Source organism: Ricinus communis, chromosome 8, assembly GCF_019578655.1.
Source record: "Ricinus communis isolate WT05 ecotype wild-type chromosome 8, ASM1957865v1, whole genome shotgun sequence".
Lineage (NCBI taxonomy): Eukaryota > Viridiplantae > Streptophyta > Magnoliopsida > Malpighiales > Euphorbiaceae > Ricinus > Ricinus communis.
This window is the reverse complement of record NC_063263.1, coordinates 8,609,892-8,627,299: the sequence shown is the minus strand read 5'-3', so window position 1 is coordinate 8,627,299 and position 17,408 is coordinate 8,609,892. Positions and strand designations below refer to the sequence as shown.

The 17,408-nt window shown below is 29.9% G+C and overlaps 2 protein-coding genes across 2 annotated transcripts; both read left to right on the top strand.

Annotated features, from left to right (window-relative positions):
- Window positions 1-9,714: 9,714 nt before the first annotated feature.
- Window positions 9,715-12,970, top strand: LOC107261006 (transcription factor MYBS3-like). The gene is made up of 3 exons (XM_048377721.1): window positions 9,715-10,418; window positions 11,515-11,723; window positions 12,126-12,970. Exons 1-3 carry the CDS (start codon window positions 10,070-10,072, stop codon window positions 12,711-12,713), a joined length of 1,146 nt encoding a protein of 381 aa, XP_048233678.1. The 5' UTR covers window positions 9,715-10,069; the 3' UTR covers window positions 12,714-12,970.
- Window positions 12,971-13,443: 473 nt separating this feature from the next.
- LOC8273781 (transcription factor MYBS3) lies at window positions 13,444-16,642 on the top strand. The gene is made up of 3 exons (XM_015717362.3): window positions 13,444-13,921; window positions 15,188-15,396; window positions 15,816-16,642. The coding sequence occupies exons 1-3, from the start codon at window positions 13,573-13,575 to the stop codon at window positions 16,401-16,403; spliced, it is 1,146 nt and encodes a 381-aa protein (XP_015572848.1). The 5' UTR covers window positions 13,444-13,572; the 3' UTR covers window positions 16,404-16,642.
- Window positions 16,643-17,408: the final 766 nt, after the last annotated feature.

Below are 17,408 nucleotides of genomic sequence, written 5' to 3'. Positions count from 1 at the left end.
ACCCTCTTCAAATAAGTGGTTGGAATGTTGCCCTTTTTTTTTTTTTTATTCTGTTGGACTTTTTAATGTCAGCAGGTTACATAACCCAATAATAGCATGGAAAGGAAAATGGGATACAAGCTAAAAAGATATTCTAGAGTTCTCATCACTTTTCAGCCAAATACTTTGTTATTATGTGAAAATTGATCACTGCCTTTTGATCTGGAATAAGCACCTTTTGATACGAAGGAAAACAAAAAAGAAAAAAGAAATATGCATATAAATCAAGGGATTTTGGGTTGTATTTTTATTTTTCTCATTTCATATTTTAGTTTCATGTATCATAGATAAATGACAATTATATTACAAACTCATAAAGTCATGATTCAAACTAAGTCGCACTATACGTTAAATTTGGAGTCCAAAGTTTTTCATTTTCTTTCTTGTTTTGTTATCAATTTATCAGTAGATATTTTCTTAGCAATTGCAAAGGTCAATCGAGTCAAAAATAGAACATGAATGATCAGTTCAAAACATGTTACCTAAACCCAACTTTTTGTTTTATTTATGCCCATTGCTTAATTTGGATGGAAAAAAAAAGGGGAAATTTTTTAAAAAATTGATGGCTGAACTTTCATTGGTGGGCCACAGTTAGAAAAGAGAGGAAACTCAGTTCATTTGTAGACAAATACATTCCAGTTAACACCCAAAGAAATGGGGTTGATTAGTAGTTTTTGAATTGTAAAGCAAGAGCAAAGAAATTGATTGTCCAACTCTTGTGGGGTTCTAGATTTTAGCACGTGGAAAACAAGGTTGTCTGAATGGATCTTAATTACTTTTTTTTTTTTTTTTTCAAGAAGAAAAAGATAGAGATGTCATAGGAGCAGAGATATATTTTTCATAGTCTCACCTGAAAAGAAATTAAGATATTAATTTAGTAGTAAAGTGAAGTCATCTTAGATCTTATTTATCACCTCAAATCTTAATAATGTTGAATTTTCTACTTGTAATGTTAAAACATTCAGAATTTATACAATAATTTGTTCTATTTTAATTTATTTTTTTATGAGCTTGCGTTCACAACTTTTTTTTGATAGCTCACTCTCTTATTTATAATATTTAATAATGAATTAATTAAAAAAAATTTAAGAAGCTAACTTATTTCTTTATTTAATAATTAATAACTAATAAATGCTTAAAAATCTTGTATAATTATGAGAATAAAATATTTAAGTATCTATATATCTTTTGCTTTTTAGTGTTTTTTAATTTAATGCTTGTATTTATGTGAGCCGAATACATTTCAATTTTACAAAAGGGAACTGTTCTTGTTAAATGAGAAAACTACCAAGTTAGAAACTACATATACTATATTTTACACGTGTCATTATAAAAAATGAAATAAAGTAAAAAAATTAAATAGATTTAATCTACTATTCGTTCTTAAATTAAATCAATTATATAATAAAATATAACTTTATTTATTAATTATTATATTTTTATTAATTAAATTTTAATCATGAGTTATTAATAATAATAAATAAATAAAATCACGTGTCAAAAAATATATTTGATATAAAAAATGTACGGTCATTATAAAATTATTTTAAAATATAAATCTTTTACTGGAAAACTATTTATTAAATTGAAAACTAAATACATTATTGACTTATATTTTTATAATAAATTTTGTTCTTTGTCGTGGACTACCAATTGCAATCATGAAAATTGCATTTATTTAATGTAACATTGTTTTATTTATTTGAACTTTTTGTCAATACCAGGGACAAGTGGCACTATCCCTTTTCTTTTTCTTTTTGTTTTTCGTCTTCCATATAATAATATTGACAACTTTTTTTGTCAATACCAATATTAGCTTTTTTTTTTTTTTTCCTTTCCATAATAATATGAGTTTGTGAATGCCAAATCATTTTTCTTAAGACATGTTTTTCCAGATTTGGAAAGATGTTCCAGGTTTTGGGGTGTGATTATCACGCGTGTAGTTAGTAGGCTGTCCAACACGGGACCGCAAGGGAGAGACAAATAACTATTCGATTGATATTCTCTATTTTATCTTTATATTTATAATTATTTATTTATTTATTTATTAATATATTATTATAAAAATATTTATTAATTATATTAATTAATTTAATATTATATAATTAATATATAAATAATTAATATCATTATTCTTAAAATTAAAAATTTATTATATAATCAAAATATTTATTTAGTATAAATATAATATTAAAAATATTATTTCAAAAATTATTGTTAAAATTAATATTATTATTAATTTATTAGTTTAATATAATATTAAAATATAATTAATATATTATCTCTTATATCAGAATTACTATTATTATCTTATTAAAAATTATCTATAAATTAATATATATTAAAATATAATTATTTTTTAAAATTAGAATCGGTGGTTAATTAGAAATATAATTTATGAATTAATAAATTAATAAAAATTATAAAATCATATATAAATTTAAATTTTATGTCTCAAAATTTAAATATATCTACCAAAGAAATTCTAATTCTCAAAATTTAATATATATATATATATAAATATTTATCAATTTGTATATTTTATTTATACATCCAATTTTTAAATATCTGATATAAATTTATTAGTTTTAGATAATTACATATATAAAATTAGAATATAAAATATTTATATTATTCGTTGGTGTAAGAATTAGTCTTAGTTTCTTTTTGGGGTCAAAATAGGAAGGTTACTTTGAAAATACGATGCTCACACACTTTGATAGAAGGTTGGGTACGCCTTATCGTCAACTAATATATAGTTTGAGGTCCAAGCAAAAAACAACTTTGGTTTACTCTAGAACGCGTTTTTACATGTGTTTTCTTTCTTATTTATGTAAGTTAGTAAAAAAATTGAGATTACCAATAAAAACCTGCTATTTTCTTTGCCTTCAGGAAAAAGTCTAACTATTCAATTTTCAAATGCCACTATCTTATTAGAAAGTAGAAGAAGACTTCTCAAACTTATGTGACGTATTTGCTTCACGCATTAACACTATCAAATTATGTATTCCAGTCTTAAGAGTGGTAATCTTAATCTTATTATTATTATTATTAATAACACTATTATAAATAACTGCATACATTATTAAAGTGCACGTAATATTCAGTTTAACTTAAAATACATCTTTCTTTCATCATAAAATATTTTTCATTTTTAATTGACAAATATACTAAGAATATTAGTTTTTTACAGTTGATACTATTAATTTTAATATTTTATTTGTTTAAAAGAGATAATCCATTTTCAATATACACGTAAATTAAGAAATACAGATTTGATAATACTAATTTTTATCATTATTTTTCTAGAATATTCTTGTTAAATTTTTTATAAAGAGTATAATTTCTAATTGACATGCGATTATATCTTTATTAATTAATGAAGAGTATTTTGACAATTACTTATTAGACTAATAATTAAAAATAAAAGATTGATCAAAAAAGAAAACAACAACTGTCTTTTTAAGATATGGACAATTTTATTAGATTTTCCAACACATTCATTATGTTTAATGATTTATTTATTACTGAAAATGAAAATATTTGGTATCACATCGGAACTAAGAAATATATCAATAAAAATTACAAACTTGAAATTTAGTTTTAAGTGATAATATTTATGTTAATAAATAAAAACAATTTTAACTATGAGCTATTGAACAATTAGAAAATGAAAGTGGGGTGTAATTTAAAATAGACAAAAAAAATATCTTTAGAAGATAAAAAATAAAATAAAAAAGTATATAATTGTACAGAATCATAAATGATTAATGAATGCATGTAGAGAGAGATCTCTAGGAATTATCCAAGATCTTAACAAAATGGCAGTATGTGCAAATGTGGGCCAAATAGTTAGGTTTACAGAATCAAGTGGGCGGCTAAATCTAATCTCTCACGCTTCTAAATGGAAAAGAATTAAAAGTTGTTGACATTTTGGTCCAAACTGTCAATTTCTTTTGATTATGTAATTCACACCTTTTTATTTTCTTTTCTTCTTTCATTAAGTGATGAAAGAAAAGAAAAGTGGTAGACATTAAAATTGCGTTTCCTGAATCAAATAAAATAAAATTGATTTTTAAAACTGTTTTAAGTCTACCAGATTGCAGAGTGATGATGAGTAGAAATACATGGTCTCATAGCTGTTGGTTATGGACAGAAAGAATCAATAGAAGTAGGCATTTCTAACTCGAGCAAGAAAAAGGGACCAATCAATTTTGAATTTAGGTCTGAGCTTATATATAATGCCGTTTAGGTAGGGTGCTCGTGACATAAAATTGTCAAGTAAGAAGTAATATACAAAATTTAATTAAAAAATATACGAGTTTAAAGGTCTAATTATACTTATTTCTTTAATATTTTAATAGTTTAATTTAAGTCAAGTTCAAGTCACTGCAGAAATATGAAATATTATTTTTATATAAGTATTATATAATTATTTATTTTTAAAATTGTTTTGTTAGTCGCGGACCACGTGAAGAAAAGGCAATTGGTAGTTAAGATAATACTATTAATTTCTGCTACTTAAATGTTTTAATAGTAAAAAAGAAAAGAAAGAGAAAAATATAATTCAGAGATTCCTGGAAACGATCTGATCTCCCTTGAAGATAGATAACATACTTTATTTTAATTTAATTTAATTTTCAAACGTATCTTTCATAGGAAGGGATAAAAAAGGTGGCTCCCTATGTATGCTTACCCCATGTTATCCTCTTGGAGATAAACTAAATGGGTCTGCAAATATTGACTTTCCTTCCCACCTTGTCTATCTATAATAATATTATAATAAACTTTAGAATTAAAATAAAATTCACAAACATCTACATAAGAAAATACACAAATTTATTTTCACTAAATTAGAATTTTACTGAAAATTCTATTTTAATATTATAAATTAATTAAATAGGGTAATAAAAAATATGTTTTGCCACGTATACAGACAGACACAAAAACTTGCTCTATCTCATGCTTTCACATGTCCGTACATTGCTTTGTGCATACATATATTATATATATATATATATATATATATATATATATATATATATATTTCTTTTGGATAAGGGTTCTCCATATATGATTAGATTCAAAGGCAAAGGCAAAGGCAAAGGCAGGCCATTATTATCATCTTTTGTTGAACCACCAATGTGATATCTTTTATTACTGTTGTAATTACACATATATAGGCTTTTTCCTTGCCATATTTTGGGTGGTCAACCTATGAATATATTCTATAGTATATATTCTTTAATATGCCTATTAATTAGTGCTAATTATTAAATATATATCAATCAATAAAGTAATTTAATTCGTATTTCTTTAAATTTGAATTTCTTTGTTGGACTATAAATTTGTGAATATAAAAATCAAACGTCAAGAGAGGAAATGGTAACGAAGGTGTTAAGAAATGAGGACTACTTTTGATGATAACAATAGTTTTATTACGTGGGTTCTCGCATCTTTAGCCTTTCATATTAAATAAACTTATCACTTGGTGTTAACATCATCCATAATGGACAATAAGAATATACTCCTTTCTAAATATATATATGCTTCCCCACACCCACCCATTAATATCTATTACATTTTAAGATCATCATAACAAATAATTAAGATGGATATCCAATTCTAACTCTAAGTTCTTGGATGGGACACTAAAACTATATATGAAAGCCGAAGTAAATGTTTGTTTATTTATTTATTCATACATAAATTAAGGATCTAATATTTATAATTTCAGCTGAAATCACATAATGAATGTGCTTATACCGAAAAGTTAATAATAAATTTAATTTATTTAATACTTATAATTTTTGAGTTAATTAAGTTTAAATTGTAAATATTGCCAAATATACTTATGTATAATACGTCATTATATATTATATTAATAAATTAAAGAAATAAATATTATTTTTAATTTTATAATTTAATTAAATTTTAATATTTTTTTATTCTTAAAAAATTTAAATTAGATATATTTGATCAAGATTTAAATTTGATGTATTTAACTCCATATAAAGTCAAAAAGCTATTTCAAAGTTATGAATTTCAATTTCCAGATTTGTCATTAGAACAAAATATTTCGATATCGAAGCATTTCAACGTCATATTTTGAATTATTCCATAATTTAATTTTAAATCATTAAAATACAACACTGTAAAAATTATTACCTATAGTCTAATTAAATAGCATATTGAAAAGTAACAAGTATACATATACTCTATTATAGAATTATAATAATGAAATCTCTCTATAACATAATCAAATAAATTATAAAATATTATCTTGTGAGATAAAAATATGAAAATCGAATCACATAAGTTTTAAGTTCTTATTATTAGATAATATAGATTAGATCATAAAAAATTGATGAATTAGTGAAATGAAAATATGGTTAAATTGTAGAGTGCAAGATGAGATAATAGATAAAGTTAAAGAGATGATTATTTGAAATTTTAAATTTCAATTCGTTTTTAATTGATAGAGAGAAATTTTTTTTATTGTGATAGAGGTAAGTATTACCGAACTACTTAATTCAATTCAATAATATATTTTGTATATAAAGTTACTTTATTTCGGTCTATCTCGTTAATCTCGTCCGGAATGACTATTTTAGTCAAATCTCAATCATTTCGGTCCGAAATGATCGAGATTTTGACTACTGCAGAATAAAAAATATTTTATTTCATTTTTTTTAATAAAATGAGACATCCCGGCCATTCCGGATGAAACGAAATAGAATTAATAATCTCAAACTATTTACTGAAAATGTTTAAATTATATATATTTGTCCCTTAGATTTAGAGGGCAAATTACCATTTGCCGATTGTTTTTTACCAATAACTTTTTAGTCTATTTAAAATTGTTATACGGTCTAACAAATTCAGAAAAAAAAAAAAAAGAAGCCTTTCTCTTTTTCTTTTTCCTTTTTCTTCTACGGAAAATGGCCAAAACCACTTTTCCGTTCTTTTTCTTCTTTTAATGTTTTTTCTTGTTTAATTTACGTTTTCTGAATTTTAGAGTGAGTTTACAAATAATATTTTGTACTCCCATGATCAACGGTGGATTTCTAGTGCTCCCAAGGTGAAGAATCTTTTATTGTAGTAGTTTAAGTATTTGAGTGTCTCCATTGATGTTTTCTTTCTGCGCTCTTTGGTGTGAAATCTTTCAAGTAAGCAGATCTTAGTTTAAAAACACAAAGTGGTGAGAGCATTTTAGCACCATGAAAGTTTGGTAGCTAAGGGAGTTAATCCCCCTCCCTCTTTACCACAACCCTTATTCGTTTCTTTCTTTTATGTTGCTTTTGCTTGGATTTCAGAGTGCCGGTGATTTGGAGTTCTCCTTGTTCACTAGGGCTGCGGTGATGGCCGAGTCGCGAGCACTTTTGTAGCTTCCTTTTCTTAGTTTATTGTTTGTGTGAGTTTGTTATGTCCTGCGAATAAAATTATGCATCACTGTGCTGTATATTATCAACAGTGACATTATATTCTATTAGTTGAGTCTATTTTGAAATTTTTTTTATTGGATTGAAACACTAACAATAAAATTTAATTTTAATTAAAAAATAATTATAAATCTGGAATATATTTCTGAAAGAAGAAACCCCATTGACATATATCATAATAATCTATTGTGGGTTTCATGGAAAAATACAAAGGGATGACACCAAGTTTAAAAAAAAAAAAAAAAAGGTTAAGAAGGAGCTTTTACTTGATGTGACACAGGATCACTACTCGCAACTTGTTAAGCAAAAGACCATTGAACTTGAAAGACGTGTGGAATTATGGATTAGCAAAATCATCAAAAGTGAGATTGCAATTGATGTTAACATTACACGTGTGCGGTGATCCATGACCGAGTCCCCCACACAAAAGTATGGTGGGACCGCGGCTAGATCCACGTGGAGAATTATGGCTGGTCAAGTACATGCACTAGACTTTTGAGGCAAGTCGTAATTGATTTAGAACAACCATAAAAAATTACCGACTCTTATTTCCCAAACACGCCCCTCATTTCACGCTACATAACCGACCTTAAAAGGGCATTTTTGGCAAGACATTTTTTTCTCAAAGAAAATCTGTTTCCGAAGTATGTTTGAATCCTCGGAAGCAGAATTCAATCTTTCATTATGATGCATCGGTGTTTTCCCAATTTACGTCCAAACAAAATGTAATAAAATCCCTCTACAAATAAATAAATAAATAAATGAGACGTTATCCAGGTTGAAGTGTTTGACTTAAATTTCTACAACTCCTGAAATGACCTTATTGTGCATTTGCGATTTTACCCCATTATTCACGGCTAAAGTGTCTTTACGTACACTTGGTGTTCCTCTTTGTGTTTCTTTTGAAAATATGTATAATTGGTGTTAAAAGTGTCATTTAAATCTTATCAAATCTCACTACGCCTACAATTATAGTGTCTAAAATAATTCCTCTATTCCGAATTTATTTTTAAATTCAGTTATATAAATTTTTATATTTTCTAATTTAATATCTTTATATAAACTAGTAAAAAAACCAAGACACTGATTTTTTAATTTAATAATCAACGTATTGATATTTTTACTATTAAAATATTTAATCCACTCCTTTTATTATCTAAACTCAAATTAAGTAATGTCTTAATCGTTATCGCAACTCGCAAGAGGACCAATCTTCCCTGTGGAGATAAAGGTTAACCACTAGTCTATGTTATCTGATGCTATTAATTAACGAAAGAAAAAAACAAAGTCACTGGATTAGTAATTAATGATTTCTTTCATTAACAAATATCTTATATATAAATACAATTTTTTGCACTTCTGCTTGTAACATGTTTCAAGAAAAAAGTTTATAAGGTAAATAAATATAAATGAGATCTGAAATAAAATAAAATTTATAATTTATTTTGCTTATAGTATATTATATTATTATTAATTCTAATTATAAATTTTTTATGTTATAATTTAATTTTATTTATTTTTAAATATTTTTCTTCTTCTGTTTTAACGGACAAAAATTTATACCAAACAACCCTTGATATATTTTCCTTGGCTCTTTTATAGAATTATCTTTTGGTAAATGAGTTGGTATAAGATTTAATAACAGTTGAGAATGAATACAAACATTTAGTCATCTAAAATTTTATTTTGTAAATTTTTTAAATATGATGTAGATTTTAGTCACTTTTACGATTCAAAATATTTGCAACTTCTAGAAATAAAGATTCAAATAAGAAACAACAATAATGTAGGATTAAAAGGAAATAATTATTAATCTAATAAATTTTTTACCAAATTTAAGAAATACTAATATAGAATAGGTTAATAAAAAAAAAAATTTAACCTGACAGATTTTGTAATATTTTAAGATGTGCTCCTTTACACACTAGAAAAAAAAAATACTAATAGTACATTCATATCAAGATTTTGTCATCTTAAAGTTTTAAATTAATTTTCATAAAAACTGAAACATCTAATTTCTTAAAATTATTTTTATATCTTTGAAATGTGATTTTTATTCTGAAAACTAATGCCAGAGAAGGTTTATATGGATACACCTAAAAAGAGCAATACAATTTCATTCTAATAAAATAGAATAACCCTTAAAGCAAATAATGATTAGAGTTTGAGTTGTTATTTTAACACAATTCATCCATATGATAAAAATCCCCTATTTAAGATAATAATCTATAGTAGACTAACCAGCAGTATTAAAAATCTTTCCCCAAAATAAAAAAAAAAAGTTTTAGAAAAGAAACATTATCCCTTCCGGAAGGGTAAAACAATAAATATACAGAAAGAGCAACGAACGATCCCCCGCTATCCTCTAATCCACTCCTAAATTATCCCCGCAGAAAAATAAAAATCTCAAAACTGCCCTTGACCTTCACCAATTGCTCTTTCTCCTCAAATAAATCCCCTCCTCAATCTCCTCACAGCCCCTCTCTCTCTCTTAAAAGTCTCTATTTTCATAAACTTAACTATATTTATCAATTCCTTTGTGCTTTCTGACTCGCGTTCGTGTGATTCGGTGCTGAGTCATTTTAACGATGACTCGACGGTGTTCGCATTGCAGCAACAACGGGCATAACTCACGCACGTGTCCCACGCGCTCTTCGACCTGCTCCTCGGCTGCAGGCTCTGGCTCGGCTTCGTCCTCTGCATCGTCGATCGCAGGTGTGAGACTATTCGGAGTGAGGCTTACGGATGGATCAATTATTAAAAAGAGCGCGAGTATGGGCAATTTGTCTGCTCACTACCATTCTTCAGCTGCTGCTTCACCTAATCCTGACTCTCCGCTGTCCGATCATGTTCGTGATTCGGTTCAGGATGGTTACTTGTCTGATGACCCGGCCCATGCTAGCTGCTCCACCAATCGACGCGGTGAGAGAAAGAAAGGTTAGCTAGCTTCATAATCTGTTGATTTTGCTTCGTTACCTAGTTTCATCCTCTGTTGATTTTGATATACTTCTTTTTCAATTATTATTTTAATTTTATTTAATTTTTGCTATATGATTTTTGGATAAGGTGCTGGGATTTGATGTTGAAAATGGTGGTTGGTTTAATCCGTTTTCTTTTCTGTTGATAAATATGTGATTGTGATTTTTTTTTTTTTTTTCTGAAAAAATCTAAAATATTTTGTTTGAGCCGAAAATTTCTTTGCGATTCTGAAGGATTCAGATTTAGAGTCTTTTGTAAAGGAGAGTAAAGAGAATGAAGATACTGTTTTTTCTCTTGTTTTGCCTTCTCTACTTTGACAGCTCTTGTATTACTGAAATATACTATGATCTCTATCCTTGTTAGTGTTACTTACACATGATGCATATGTTGTCTTTCAATATATTTCCGGAACTTGTTCTGCTATATGTGCATATTTTAATCAGAAAACTGTGTGTGTTACTGACTCAGGGGATTAGGTAGCAGGTAGTACCTTTTATTTCACAGGGGAAAAATCCTGCTTTGAATTATTATAATTTCCCCATAAAAAGACTAGCTTTTCACTCTTTATTTTTCTGGTATAGGCCTTTAATTGTGAATTGTAATCTAAACTTTCCTAGAAGTTGACAGTGCTAATGCATTCCCCAGATGATTATTCTGCCAAATAGGAGCAACTATTTGATTGGACTTAAGCTTGTTTTCCCTTTCTTTTGCATTTGATAATTGAAGAAGTAGCATCATTAGAATAAATTTTTAAATACTTTTTGGACTGTTGCAGTCATTGGGTTATTGTTTAACTGGCATTTGAAGTTCATGTGTTACTTGGTGCAATTTTTGCAATAAAAGGAGAAACGGCATTTTCAAACTGATCACTCCATCATCATTGTTTCTTCACTGTTCTTATTCTACTTCATGAATTGGATATGTTTTAGGAAGCCAGAAATGGTATAATGTGCTGCTTTTTTCTAAGTTTAGTGAAAATTATCTATGTAAGACCTAGGTAGGATGCAGCCAAATTTGGAGCTGTTCACTCATTTGTCTTATATATGAATTTTAGGTGTTCCATGGACAGAAGAGGAGCATCGATTATTCTTAATTGGTCTTCAGAAATTGGGGAAAGGAGACTGGCGTGGAATAGCTAGAAACTATGTGGTATCTAGAACTCCTACCCAGGTAGCAAGCCATGCTCAGAAATATTTCATCCGCCAGACTAATGCCACACGAAGAAAGAGACGCTCCAGCCTTTTTGACATGGTTCCTGACATGGTTCGTCTTCTCCTTTATGTTTATTTACTCATTTCAAAGTAAACACCTGCATCTTTATGTATTTGTCCATGGTAAAATACACCAATGGAAACCTGGCAGTTGCTTATTGGACTTGCCACATAACATGGAAATAACCTATTTTACTGCTTAAAATTATATATGATCTCAACTTATAAGTGCTAATCTTTCATTAAAAGCAACAAGATGACAAATATCCATTCATTTTGTCATTTTGAATCTTCAAACAAATGTGCAATTAATGCAGGACTACTGCATTATGTGATCTAGTGTTGTAACAACTTATTTGATTACTAGATTAGAAGATATTTTTTCTGTTATGTTATCTTTTTTTCCTTTGGAATTGTTGAAATTTATATGCACACTTCATCATGTCTTTGTTAGGCCACAGAACCCCAATCAGTACCAGAAGAACACGAGTTGCCATCATGTCAGTTAGGAGATACCGATAATGCAGATGCACTGCCTTCACTGAACCTTTCTCTTAAGCCAGAATGTGAAGCCATGGAGACTGCATCTGAAGAACCTGCTAGAGAACTTGAGGAAATGCTGACCGGGTCTAGTGAATTCAAACAAATGATACCGAAATTAAGTGAATTCACACCAGCTATACATCAGCTGAGTGAATTCACACCATTTGTTCCAGGATTCTACCCAGCTTATATGCCAATACCTTATCCATTTTGGCCTACAAATGCTGCTCCTCATGAAGAAGTGAACGGCATGGAGACATCAAACCATCAAGTCCTAAAGCCAGTTCCAATATTTCCTAAGGAGCCTGTCAATGTGGACGAACTGGTTGGCATGTCTCATCTTAGCATAGGAGAGACACAAAGAGATCACAGAGAGCCATCGCCGCTCTCCCTGAAATTAATAGGAGAGCCATCAAGGCAGTCTGCATTTCAGGCTAATGCTCCAGTCAGTGGGTCTGACTTGAGCCAAGGCAAAAGTAGTCCTATACAGGCAGTTTGAAACGGAGAAGAAAAAGGGAAACATTATTTTAGTAATTCTTTTAGTTTTTTCTTTCCCTCCTTTCCTCTCCTCTGTAAAATGAGAATTTTCCTCTCCTTTTGTTCTCCTCTCTATAGTGTCTTAAGTTTTATGGTCGTTATAACATAGGATGATGAATGATTTGGTTTGAAATATTTATTCTTTCTAACTGTAATCAGCTAGAATTATAAATAATTGAATCGTATGTCAACAACGTAGGGTGATGATTTGGTTTGGTACACTTTTGTCATTTCAGCTTTTTCTTTTTTCCCCTTCTTTTCTTCAATTCTCTCTATTGGAAAGGCTAGAAAAATCAAATTGTTGTAAAAGGTATTTTCAAAATCAGTAACAATTTTAAAAAATAAAGAAATAAATAATTTCTACTCAGAAATATTGTGCCCAAAGGAGGTTTACATACCTAAAGCGAGTAAAATGTAAAATTAGTTCATTATAATGAAAACATTATTAGTGTTTTACACAGATTATCCATATGATAAAATTCCCCTATTTAATATTTAATTTATAGTAGCGTAACCATTAATATTAAAAGTCTTCCGGAATAGAAAAATAAAAAGCCTTTTTGGAAGGTATAAAGTAAATATAGATGAAAAGAATTGAACGATCCCCCGTTATCCTCTAATCCCCACTTTAATTCTGCCCCCAAAATAATAAAATCCCAAAACTACCCTTAACCTTCGCAATTTCTCTTTATCCCTTAAATAAATCCCCACCTTAATCTCCTCACGGTCTCCCCCCCCTCTCTCTCTCTTAAACTATATTTATCCATTTCTTTCTTTCTTTCCGACTCCGGGGGGTGATCCAGTGGCGAGTCACTATAACGATGACTCGACGGTGTTCGCATTGCAGCAACAACGGGCATAACTCACGCACGTGTCCCACGCGCTCTTCAACCTGCTCCTCGGCTGCAGGCTCTGGCTCGTCCTCGTCTTCTGCATCGTCAATCGCAGGTGTGAGACTATTCGGAGTGAGGCTTACGGATGGATCAATTATTAAAAAGAGTGCGAGTATGGGTAATTTGTCTGCTCACTACCATTCGTCAGCCGCTGCTTCACCTAATCCTGATTCTCCGCTGTCGGATCATGTTCGTGATTCGGGTCAGGATGGTTACTTGTCTGATGACCTGGCCCATGCTAGCTGCTCCACCAATCGACGTTGTGAGAGAAAGAAAGGTTAGCTATTCATCTGTTGATTTTGCTTTACCCCTTTTTCTCATATCAAATATTCTTTTACGTCTATTTTATTTTTGTTTTATGATTTTGGATAAGGTGCTGGGATTTTATTTTGCTGATGGTAATGGTTGTTGTTAATGATCAATTATTTTGTTTGATCAGTTAGTTTTCTCTTCTTCTTTTTTCTTCTGTTATCTGAATTATAATAGTTTCTTCTGTTATCTGAACTATAATTATAATTAGTTGTAAATATGTAATTTTTTTCTATAATAATTTCTTCTGTTATCTGAACTATAATTATAATTAGTTGTAAATATGTAATTTTTTTCTAGTTGGAAGTCTTAAACATAAATGGATATAATTGAGTCAGTTACAAGTTCAATTAGAGATTGCAGGTTGAGCTCAAAATTTCAGTCTTTCTTCTGCAGTTCAGCAGTATTCAGTTATAGTGAAAGTAGTGCAGGTGACTTGTCGTGGATAAGTTGAATATGTTGCTTAACTTGAAGTTGTATTCACTTGAACAAGGATTTAGGATGACTTTGGGAAGAGGGGAGGAAAGAGAACGAGGTCAATACACTTATTTCACCACAATAATTGTGAACACTTTTTCTTCTTGTTCTACCTTCTGCTAGGCAATGTTTTCACAAGTCTTAAGAGCTTTTGCTTTATTCAAAGATACTATGTTTTCTATCCTTGTTAATGTTACTTACACCTAATACATGTTTTGTTTTTTGACATATTTGGAACTTGTTCTGCCGTATGTAAACATTCTAGTTTGCGAAATTCTTTACTAGAGATGCTCAGAAAATCGAGTGTGCAGAGGTGGGAGAATTAGGTAGCAGGTGTTACCTCACTGTCCTGCTTTGAATCATCTGATAGTGGTTTTCTGTATTTGAGCTTATTTTCCCTTTTTTTGCACTTGATATGATGAATTAAAGGGGTAGCCCCATGGCAGTAATTTTTCCACTGTAGTGTTTGGACTGGTCCAGTGATTGGATTATTGTTTAAGTGGCTTTTGAAGTTCATGTCTTACTTTCATGCAACGGCACTTTCAAACTGAGCACTCAATTATCATTGTTTCTACACTGTTCCTATTCTACTTCATGAATTGGAAACTCTTTAGGAAGTCAGAAATGATATAATGGGCTGCATTTCCTAAGTTGAGAGAAAAAAATCTATGCATTACCGAGGGGCAAGGCAATCAAAGTTTTCATGCTAGTTTTATATTGGAACTGTTTGCTCATTTGTCTTATATATGGATTTTAGGTGTCCCATGGACAGAAGAGGAGCATCGGTTATTCTTAATTGGTCTTCAGAAATTGGGGAAAGGAGACTGGCGTGGAATAGCTCGAAACTATGTGGTGTCTAGGACTCCTACCCAGGTAGCAAGCCATGCTCAGAAATATTTCATCCGCCAGACTAATGCCACACGAAGAAAGAGACGCTCCAGCCTTTTTGACATGGTTCCCGACATGGTTCGTCTTCTCCTCTTATGTTCATTTCACCATTTGGAAACAAACACCTGCATCTTTATGTATTTGTCTATGATAAAACACGCTGATGGTGGCTGACTTAAACCTGGCAGTTGCTTATTGAACTTGCCACATTTTCATAGAAATAAACTATTTTACTGCCTAAAATTGTATATGATCTCAACTTTATGTGCTGGTCTTTCATTATAAGCAGTAAGATTGAACGTAGTTGCTAATAAAATATCCATTCATTTGTCATTTTGAATCTCAAAACAAATGTGCGACTGATGCAGAATTAATGACTTATATGGCCTAGCATTATATCTATTATTACTTGATTAGAAGAAATTTTATTAATTACGTGATTTTTTGTCCTGTGATTTGTTGAAATTATTTTTCCCACTTCTTCATGTCTTTGTCAGGCCACAGAACCCCAATCAGTACCAGAAGAACACGAGTTGCCATCAGGTCAGTTGGGAGATACTGATAATGCAGATGCACTACCTTCACTGAACCTTTCTTTTAAGCCAGAATGTGAACCCATGGAAACTGCATCTGAAGAGCCTGCTGAAGAACCTGAGGAAATGCTGACTGGGTCTAGTGAGTTGAAACAAACTGAACACAGATTAAGTGAATTCGCACCAGCTGTACCTCAGTTAAGTGAATTCACACCATTTATTTCTGGATTCTACCCAGCTTATATGCCGATACCTTATCCATTTTGGTCTACAAATACTGCCATTCCTGAAGAAGCAAATACTGTAGAGACATCAAATCATCAAGTCCTAAAACCAGTTCCAATATTTCCGAAGGAACCTGTCAATGTAGACGAACTGGTTGGCATGTCTCATCTTAGCATAGGAGAGATGGAGAGAGATCATAGAGAGCTATCACGGCTCTCCCTGAAATTAATAGGAGAGCCATCAAGGCAGTCTGCATTTCATGCAAATGCTTCAGTCAGTGGGTCTGACTTGAGCCAAGGCAAAGGCAGTCCTATACAAGCAGTTTGAATTGGAGGCAACAAGGAAACAGTATTTTAGTGATTCTTTGGTTCTTCTCCTCCTCTCCTCTGTACAATGAAATTTTTCATGTCATTCTGTTTTCCTTTCTATAGTATCTTTAAGTTTTCTGGTCGCTTATGACATAGGGTGATGAAGGATTTGGTTTGAAATATTTATTCTTTCTAATTGTAATCAGCTAGAACTATAAATAATCGAATGGTACGGCAACAAATTGCCATTTTATTTTATTTTTAACTGTATTATTTTTATTATTATAATATCTTGAAAGTGACGGAGATCGTTTAAAAATTCCGTATGTTGACTATTTTTATTTATATATTAAATTAATAGATTGATTTAATTTTAATAATAGAGGGTAAAAATATATATATATATATATTTTACTTGCAGTTCACATCATTTAAGAATTAGCGAATTATTAATCTGTTGAAGTCAAATTTATTAGAAAAGATATAAAAAAATCAAGCTTACACCGCCAATAATGTTCTTTTTCTTTTTTAATTAATAAAATAAAATAAAGAAAAAATGGGAAGCTAAATAAAATAAAAGAAACAGTATGTATAAATTAAAAACGGCGCCATATACCGTTTAATGATTACCAAATTCTGCGCAGAAACCATTTTTAAACCCAACGTCTCTCTTTCTTGTCTCACATCATGTATCTCGCGGTTTTACTCCATGCTATGCCTTCTGTTTGTTTCTCAAGAATCTGAAAGAAACCATAGCAGGTTCTAACAATAATATTTGTTAGCAAATTGTATTTACTTCACAAGATTCGCTTTCATTGAAAGACAAAACAAACAAAAGGTACCTTGACCCTTTATTTGATCACAGTTTGAACTTATTACGTGTATCATTATTTGTTTCACTTTTTTTTTTTTTGCTTATTGAGACTGATAAGCTATTTAATTTTCTATTTATCGGCAATACCTTTTTTTTGATAATCGAATATTATTGCTTATGTTTCTTGCGTTAGGTGCAGCCATTGCGAGT

Coding starts and splice junctions, on each gene's coding strand:
- LOC8273781 (XM_015717362.3), top strand. CDS start 13,573: ATGACTCGACGGTGTTCGCATTGCAGCAACAACGGGCATAACTCACGC. Junction 13,922..15,187: donor ACGTTGTGAGAGAAAGAAAG/GTTAGCTATTCA, acceptor TATGGATTTTAG/GTGTCCCATGGACAGAAGAG. Junction 15,397..15,815: donor TTGACATGGTTCCCGACATG/GTTCGTCTTCTC, acceptor TGTCTTTGTCAG/GCCACAGAACCCCAATCAGT.
- LOC107261006 (XM_048377721.1), top strand. CDS start 10,070: ATGACTCGACGGTGTTCGCATTGCAGCAACAACGGGCATAACTCACGC. Junction 10,419..11,514: donor ACGCGGTGAGAGAAAGAAAG/GTTAGCTAGCTT, acceptor TATGAATTTTAG/GTGTTCCATGGACAGAAGAG. Junction 11,724..12,125: donor TTGACATGGTTCCTGACATG/GTTCGTCTTCTC, acceptor TGTCTTTGTTAG/GCCACAGAACCCCAATCAGT.